Source organism: Chaetura pelagica, unplaced genomic scaffold (assembly GCF_000747805.2).
Source record: "Chaetura pelagica isolate M959 unplaced genomic scaffold, ChaPel_1.0 scaffold212, whole genome shotgun sequence".
NCBI classification, from domain to species: domain Eukaryota; kingdom Metazoa; phylum Chordata; class Aves; order Apodiformes; family Apodidae; genus Chaetura; species Chaetura pelagica.
This window is the reverse complement of record NW_009952365.1, coordinates 1343477-1352339: the sequence shown is the minus strand read 5'-3', so window position 1 is coordinate 1352339 and position 8863 is coordinate 1343477. Positions and strand designations below refer to the sequence as shown.

Below are 8863 nucleotides of genomic sequence, written 5' to 3'. Positions count from 1 at the left end.
TCCTGACAACTCCTTGGAAATTCAAGGTTGCCAAGCAACTTGCCAGTGCCCTGAGCTACTTGGTAAGAAGATACCTTGACAGAGCATTGCCTGGAGCTGCTGCTCTCTGTCTTTTCCAAAATGTATCAGCTCTACAAATACTTAAGTGTGAACAGTATGTTTCCCTACTCTTCCTTTCTGTGGTTTTCCCCTAGGACAATTTCTTCCAAGCAGCAGTTTGGCTTTCAGCTTGGAGTATTTCCCAGTGATCCCCTGTGCTGTAGGTGTCTTGGAGCACTTCCAGAGCTTCCTGCACTCACTCTTCTTTTCCTCCCTTTCCGTAGGAGGATAAGGACTTGGTACATGGAAATGTGTGTACTAAGAACATCCTCCTGGCAAGAGAGGGAATTGACACAGAATACGGGCCTTTCATAAAGCTGAGTGACCCAGGAATCCCAATAACTGTGCTGTCCAGACAAGGTATGGAGCAGGAGGCAGAGTTCTCTCTGCAGGGTGATGGGGAAGAGGAAGAAATACTGTTTGTACCAAGTAGAACTGACTCTAGAATAGTTACCAGCTTCCATGAACCTGAAATCTACATGGCAGGAAGGGGGTTGCTGATGGTGGGTGTTGTTGTAGCCATTTCTCTTAAAATCATGTCAAGTCTAGTGAGACAATATTGAAAGAATCTCAGTATTTTGTAGCGTGTCAAAGCCACAGAAACGTGGCTTCTGAGAGCAGGGATTTGGGAATCAAGATTTCCCTCAAACTGGACAAACACTACAGCTTTATTTTAGTTAAGACAATAATTTAGAAGGCTGGGGTTTTTTTTTTAATCCTCTGGTATGAGCTCCCAAATGCTTTGGTTCTGTGTTGTCTCAGAATGTGTTGAGCGCATCCCCTGGATTGCACCGGAGTGTGTTGAAGACTCCAAGAATTTAAGTGTGGCAGCAGACAAGTGGAGCTTTGGTACCACCCTGTGGGAGATCTGCTACAATGGAGAAACACCACTGAAAGACAAGACGTTGGCTGAGGTAAAATCATGACAGATAAACTTCACCTTGACATCTCCCACATACCCTCTTGGGCAGTGTGGTTTCTGTCCCCACTTTGAGCTGCTTTCAGCTGACATGGAAATCAGCTGAGCTGTATGTGATCAAGGGCTGGACCATCTCAGTTGCCACAGGTTAGAGAATCCCAGACTGGTTTGAGTTAGAAGGGACCTTTAAAGGTCACCTAGGCCAACCCTCTCCAGTGAGCAGGAACACCTCCCAAAAGACCAGGTTGCTCCAAGCCCCATCCAACCTGCCCTTCAACACTTCCAGGGCTGGGGCAGCCACAGCTTCTCTGGGCAACCTGGGCCAGGGTCTCCCCACCCTCACAGCAAGGAATTCCTTCCTTGTAGCTAGCCTAAATCTCCCCTCTTTTAATGTAAAACTATTCCCCTTTGTCCTGTTGAGACAGGCAGCAGGAATTCTTGTCCTTACTACAAAAATTGCTTATTATTCCTTCAACCTGACCTTGTTAGTGATGTTCCAAACTCAGCATAGTAATAACTAACCAGAGCTTCTGATGCTCTCACACCTGCTGTTTTCTAACCTGTGTCCAGTTATAAACTAACTGTGGTTCTGCTTAAAAGCAGGTTCTGTTCTTGCCTGTTCCTTTTGGACATTGGTTCAGGACTGGTCTCCTCTGGGACACCATTATTGTTCCCTCTGAAATCTGAAGAAAAATTGAAATAAATCTTGTGGTGCCTTATTGCTGGCAGCTGCTGTTCATCACTGCCAGAGTCCCTCAGCTTGTGCTCCAAATGTGCTTTTTCTCTCTTGAAGTTCTGCTGTGTTGGGAAAGGGGATGGACCAAGGCAGCTGCTGCTCCTCTGAAGGAAATGACTGAGTCCTTGAGTCACTGTCCAAGTTGTGTTGCGAGGAGGGAGCTGACAGGAACTGGCTGCCTGGGCCCCTCTCTGCTTCCTGCACATGTCAGCAGGGGTGGTTCTGCAGAGCTGGAGAAACACAAGTCCACCCTCATCCCAGCTGCACCAAACCTCAGGGGTTGTGGAGAGCAGACAGTGTTGGGTTGGTTCCTTGGCAAGTGTTTCCCTGGTGCACAAGTAACGTGGCAAACCTGGCAGGAAAATCTGAATGGTGAAATCTGCACATGTCAGAAACTTCATGTGTTTTAAATGTTTCCTCCAAACTACACCACATTCAGCACAACACGAATTCTCTACTGGCAGGAGATGGTTTAGAATCATTGCTGGAAAGGGTGATTTCTTGGCACCATTGTGAGACTGTTCCCACTGAGTTAAGGGTCTAATGGTCACATCTTCTGGTGCAGAACGTGGGTTTATGAAGTTAAAAGCTAAAATTGATTTAAGAGTTTCCATTTGTGCCTTGCAGAAGGAGAGGTTCTATGAGGGGCATTTTGTGCTGGCAACACCCTCATGCAAGGAGCTTGCTGACCTGATGAATCAGTGCATGAACTACGACCCCCACCAGAGACCCTTCTTCAGGGCCATCATGAGAGACATCAACAAACTGGAGGAGCAAAGTAAGGCCTGGGGGTCTGCCTGTCAGCGGGAGGGAGGGAGGGGAAGGGAAGGCTGGTTTCTGTGGCTGAGTTGGGCACCTGGCAGCAGCATTCTTCCTGTGCATGGCTGTGCTGGCAGAACATTTGTGTCCTTACAGCAGAGGGGTGAACCCTCCCATGGAGAGGCGCAAATGGGATGTGGGTGTTGAGTTCACAGGAGTGTGGGGCCTCACTTGTGTTGCTGTTACTGCCACTTGGTTCAATGGTCCAGACTTTGTACAGCAGCTGAAGTTCCTTTCAAGACAATCTTTGAGCTCCTTGAGATTTCCATAGGACTCTCTTCACTGAATCAGAGTATTATTAGCACAGATAACTCTGCTTCTAATTAATTTCTGTTGAGATTACTACAGAGTATAAATAATATGGAAGCTGAATAACTACTACAGGGTGGGAAGTTGTCACTGCCCATGCAGGGGGGTTGGACCTAGATGATCTTTAAGGTCCCTTCCAACCCAAACTGTTCTGTGATTCTTTGAAGTACACCAAGAGAAAACAGACTCAGAATCTTGCAAAAGACCCAGGGAGCTACTCCCACAGTGAGGAGCATCAGCAGGGGATCCACTGGCACATACAAAATGGAGGGAATTCCCTGCCGAGGAGGAGGCAGGATTTAAATATGAAAAGTTGTGACAAGAGGGATACAAAGACAGTAAAGGTGGCAGACTGGCTGGAGCAAGGATGCCTTGAGGCGTCAAGACCAAGGTGCTGTTGCAGGAACCTGCCTGACCTGTGACTTTTTTTCTTCACTCCCAGATCCTGATATTGTCTCAGAGAAGAAACCCATGACAGAGGTGGATCCCACACTCTTCGAAAAGAGGTTCCTGAAAAGAATCCGTGATCTGGGAGAGGTAAGAGGGGCTCAGGCACAGGAAGGTGGGAATCATACCTACCTGAAATAGTGGTTAGTGAGTGCTGTGTTAATTACTGCTCTTTTCTTGTCCAATTAGGGCCACTTTGGCAAGGTTGAACTCTGCCGATACGACCCAGAGGGCGACAATACAGGGGAGCAAGTGGCAGTGAAATCCCTAAAGCCAGAGAGTGGAGGGAACCACATTGCTGATCTCAAGAAGGAAATAGAAATCTTGAGGAATCTTTACCATGAGAACATTGTCAAGTACAAGGGGATTTGCACAGAGGATGGTAAATCTTCATGTAGAATGTGAAAAGAATACACTAAATGTACATGGGTTTTCCTTTCAAAATTGAAGCATTTCTAAAAGCCAAACAGGTCAATCTTAAAGGTTTAGATATCTTTCTCCATAGAAAAAGCAGCAGTTTGTCTCCAAAGTCTTGGATGTGAGCAACAGTATTTTAAAACTTGAAGAACCTCATGTTTGTTAACTGTCCTGCCTGGTGCAGATCTTCCTCTGGATCTGGGACAATGGGATCTGGCCCATGGTCTGGCCACGGTCACATCATGTTGTTAAAGATGCTGCCAGTGCTGTGGGCTTGGTTATTGGTGTTAATCATGTGAGAAGGGTCCCTTGTCTGTACATTAAACATGCTCTGTTTTTAGGAGGAAGTGGGATTAAACTCATCATGGAATTCCTTCCTTCTGGGAGCCTAAAGGAGTATCTCCCCCGGAACAAGAACAAGATCAATCTCAAACAGCTTCTCAGATACGCGGTTCAGATCTGCAAGGTGAGCCTGGCACCAGAGCCTTCCTGAGCTCCTGCTTGAGGAGTTTAATGTTTGAGTAGAGGGAGGGGACGAGAGGCTTGATGAACAAACCTGTCCTCCTTGCTTTGTCCCCAAGCACCTGAATCCTAGAGCCATCTCTCCCGTGCTGCAGAGAAGGGTCTGAAGGGGGTGGCTGCTCAGCTGAAAATTAAAAAGCACTAAGCAGGAACAGGGTCTCAAGAGATAAGGAACCCAAAGGCCTGAGTTTAAGGGGGTGGTGTGTTAGAAGAGGACCCTGAGAAGTGCCAACAGATGGACAACCTGGAAAAAATTAGTGAAGTATTGGAGGAACTAGCCTGAAAGCTTTCTTCTCTCCTAGGGAATGGACTACCTGGGCTCCCGTCAGTATGTGCACCGTGACTTAGCAGCAAGAAATGTCCTTGTTGAAAGTGAGAACAGAGTGAAGATTGGAGACTTTGGTCTCACCAAGGCCATCGAGACTGACAAGGAGTACTACACTGTCAAGGACGACTTGGACAGCCCCGTGTTTTGGTAGTAACTTACAACTCCTGTTCCTTAACCAGACTGTGCAGCTGAGTAACTTGTCTGTTCCCACTGACTGAGGCTTTTAGGCTTCCTTCAGATTTTTCCTGTTTTGGTAAGAGGCCTAAATAAGGATCCAACATCAGAGCAAGGAAGAGGCACCTGGTAAACTCTACTTGTAAACTCTCATGTTATTTCTTCCTGCACTTAATGACTCATTTTCCTACAATCTTGATTTTTGTTCTGTAGTTTCAGTGACTTGCTGTCTAACAGTTGTGCCTTATTTACTATTTCTGTGGCATCCCAAGCCCTGTGGGAACATTGATTTATAGAGGGGGACTCTAAAAGTGCTGAAGGTGCCTCTTTGGGTGGCTCAGTTCCTGTGTGCTGAGCAGGTGTGTGCAGCTCTGGGTCTGATGCCCTGTGTCGTGTCCCCAGGTACGCCCCGGAGTGTTTGCTGCAGAGCAAGTTTTACATCGCCTCGGACGTCTGGTCGTTTGGGGTGACCCTGTATGAGCTGCTCACCTACTGTGACTCCGAGTCCAGTCCCATGGCAGTAAGTGGCTGTGAAAGAAATGCCTTCTTAAATCAGATTGTTTATTAATTTTTCAAGGCTGTTCGATTTGGAAACAAGAAGCAGAATGAATCTCTTTATCTTAGGAAAACAGCCTCCGTGGTTGAATTTAACTAAAGCCTGTGAGGAACTGTGATGAGCAGCTACTGTTCATTTTCATTTGGAGATTCTAATGTCATCTTCATGTCAGCTCAGGATGGGGGTCTGTGTCAGCTCAGGGGCTGCAGAGCTGACTCCTGCTCTTCCCACAGGAGTTCCTGAAGATGATTGGCCCCACGCAGGGACAGATGACGGTGGCGCGGCTGGTGCGTGTCCTGCAGGAAGAAAAGCGTTTGCCACGGCCGCCCAACTGCCCCGAGGAGGTGAGTGAGGGGAGCAGGGCCCTTCCCTCCACCCTGTCCATGTTGACTCAGGCTCGGGTTGTGCATCTCCCTAAGCCTCAGATCCTTCCTTCAGAACTTTTGTTTGTACAGTTGATTATTGCTGCTAAGTGCCTTGCACTGGTATTTCTTGAGTTACAGCCCATTCATTTCAGACCACTTCAGCAGTTTGCCAAGATCACTTTGAATTCTAAGCTTGTTCTCTGAACTGTCTGTCGCTGGCATTTTGTTATCCAAAGAGTTAATATTGTTCACTTTTCAACTCTAGAAGGACTTACTGAAAATATCAAATAGTGTTAAACTTCAGGTGTATGTATTGAAGCCAGGGAAGTCTAGTCCACATTAAATGGCTGTAGAGTGTTCAGTTGGACAGAAGAAGGGGTCAACAAGCTTGGAAGGCTGCACATGGGGTGGTTGTTCAGGGACAACACAGGCCCATTTCAGTAGTGACTCCTCAGGTGAGCTGCTATAAAGGCATTTCCAAGTCTTTTAAGCATTATTTTTAAAGGGTCCTTGACACTGTCATTCCCAAGTTGACAACCTTCCTTCAGAGGGATGAAGAACTTTGCTGTAGTGTCTGGATCCATGTAAAAGTCATTCAGAACCTTTCTGATGGTTGGGATCTGAGTGTGCAGCAGCCCAGAGGGAGCTGCCCCTGGGTTAGCAGAGCCCGAGGCCCATCCTGCCTCCTCCTGCCCCTGGAATGTGCTGCAGACCCACAGCTCTGCTGGAGCCCTTCCTGAAACTGTGACTGAGCTGTTGCCTTGTTTTAAGCTGCCTGAACCTCTACTGCCTTAACTCTTGGCACTCTCAGACAAAAACACACCTTTACCTCAAAAAAAAACCCTGGTGACAGATACCTGGCAATTCTGATCAAAATCAAGAGGCACGTTCTTGTCCTTGTTCTCCATTTCATAGTACTGAGACCCTGCTCCATAGCTGTTACTGGAATAACAAGTGAGATGGTTCATGCCTCCTTTAAAAATGTCTTTTTTGTTGTCCTTAGGTGGACCAGCTGATGAGGAAGTGCTGGATACTCAAGCATGATGAGCGGACAACCTTCCACAATCTGATCCAAGGATTTGAAACAATTATGAGTAAAATGTAATTATTTGTTTTTATACTGTCAGTACTTTCAATGTGTGGCCAAATATATACATGCCCAGGGTCTTTTCATATTTTTTTTAACTACTGTAATTTGTACTCTGACTGTGCTAATGTGTTTAAAGGATTCTTTTTCCAACAGTTTTCCTTTTTAATTTTAGTCAACAGTTGGATCAAATGAATTAAAAGGTATGGGAGAAACAAGAAATTTAACTCCTTTTGCTGCTGTTATTGCAGGGCAGTTTTAGCTTCATCTGATGATGGTCTTGACACAAATAACTACCCCGATGGATGCAGTGTCAGAAATGCTGAAGTTCTAAGGGCAATTTGCAGCATTTAGAACTAATCTGCTTGTTCCCTGAATGGCTAAACTGGTGGACAGAAAGAAGGTGTGATGCAGGAGTTTCATCCTTGTTATGGGGATTTGAGGAAGTGTAAAAACAAAACCCAAACCACCTCCCTTATGAGGAAAGGCTGAGGGAGCTGGGTCTCTTTAGCTTGGAGAAAAGGAGACTGAGGGGTGACCTCATCAATGTTTACAAATATGTAAGGGGTGAGTGTCAGGGAGATGGAGTTAGGCTTTTCTCAGTGATGACCAGTGATAGGACAAGGGGTAATGGGTGCAAATTGGAGCATAGGAGGTTCAAGGTGAATATCCTAAAAAATTTTTTTACTCTAAGAGTGACAGAGCCCTGGAACAGGCTGCCCAGGGAGGTTGTGGAGTCTCCTTCACTGGAGACATTCAAAACCCACCTGGATGCGTTCCTGTGTGATGTACTCTAGGTGACCCTGCTCTGGCAGGGGGGTTGGACTAGATGATCTTTCGAGGTCCCTTCCAACCCCTAAGAGTCTATGATTCTATGGTGGCCAACAGATGTCTCTTGTGCACTTAAATCTTAGTAAGAAAAAACAACTCTGACATTAACGAAGCCCAAGAAGGCAAAATAATCAGCTTGTCTCAACCACGCTGCAGTTCTGAGCTCTTACCTGTATTTTCTAAAAACCTTGCTTGAGCATTGTGCTAAAAAATTAACCAGAACAAGCCTGATCAGCATGCATAGTTCTGCACTTCCCCAAGAACCCCAGGGGCTGGAGAGCTGGATTCTCTTTTCCCAGTTTAGCCCTTGCCTCCCCAAGGCCAGGTTTGTACCACCAAAGCCTCCCCTGCTGCTGGAGCCAGTCCTGCCTGAAGTGCAGCAGAGTGGGATGTACCCAGGGAAGGATGGAAAAGAAAGGGAATCTGCACAGAAGGTGAGGAAGCACAGCCCCTCACAAGGAGTCATGAGCTAGAGGAAGGGACTGAGCAACAGGGCCAGCATCCCAGGCAACACCAAGACACCAACCCTTTGTGCCACCTGGGGTGCACAACCCCTGCCTTGGTCAGGAATTGCTTTGGGCAGCACCTTCAGGCACTGCAAAGGCTGCTTCTTTGGCCTGAGATGATTCATCTTCACAGAACAACATGGGCCTGTAGTTAGTTAAGACTTAGACTCAAACCAAACCTGTTATCCCCAGGGAGAGCTGGGGGGGCCCGACAGGGACCATGTAGGTGTTCCTGTCAGCACCAGCTGTGGGCTGTCCCTGCAGGCAAGGCAAGCTGAGGACTCTGCACTCTTGTTCTGTCAACCCACCAGGCTCTGCAGCACCACCACAGTTTAACTGGAAACCTTCTGCTGATAGTCAGGGGTGATGTTTTCCCACCACACCTGGATTTCTGAAAAAGGCTTTTGAGGTGATATACTCAGTTCTGGCAATAACAGAAAGATGTCTTGAACTACACATCTATAAATATATATAAAATTGTAAGTAAGAGCTACCATGAGGTCAGATTTATTTTTACAGTATTACCTGTTTTGGTTTTTTTTGTTGGTTTTTTTTTTTTTTTCTGTATGTCACTTAGGAACCTGATTTGAATCTGTAAGCACTTTGTTACTCTTTATACAAAGGAATCTAATAAAGATATTTTTTTTTCTCCACTCTGTATCTTTTTTTTAGTAATAAACAGATTTTAAAGTGTAACATCCATAGGAATGGTAATCAGAACATGCTGTCTTCAGAACAACCTTTCCCT

General features: G+C 46.3%; 1 protein-coding gene across 1 annotated transcript in view; it reads left to right on the top strand.

Annotated features, from left to right (window-relative positions):
- Nucleotides 1-6933, top strand: part of JAK1 (Janus kinase 1) — a 24950-nt gene extending 18017 nt beyond the window's left edge. The window contains exons 13-23 of the mRNA XM_010007966.1: nucleotides 1-62; nucleotides 324-459; nucleotides 862-1013; nucleotides 2382-2532; nucleotides 3325-3419; nucleotides 3519-3711; nucleotides 4088-4212; nucleotides 4571-4743; nucleotides 5173-5290; nucleotides 5560-5670; nucleotides 6695-6933. Of these exons, the coding sequence (XP_010006268.1) occupies nucleotides 1-62; nucleotides 324-459; nucleotides 862-1013; nucleotides 2382-2532; nucleotides 3325-3419; nucleotides 3519-3711; nucleotides 4088-4212; nucleotides 4571-4743; nucleotides 5173-5290; nucleotides 5560-5670; nucleotides 6695-6796 (1418 nt within the window). The 3' untranslated portion in view covers nucleotides 6797-6933. The remainder of the gene's footprint in view (nucleotides 63-323; nucleotides 460-861; nucleotides 1014-2381; nucleotides 2533-3324; nucleotides 3420-3518; nucleotides 3712-4087; nucleotides 4213-4570; nucleotides 4744-5172; nucleotides 5291-5559; nucleotides 5671-6694) is intronic.
- The last annotated feature ends 1930 nt before the right edge of the window (nucleotides 6934-8863 follow it).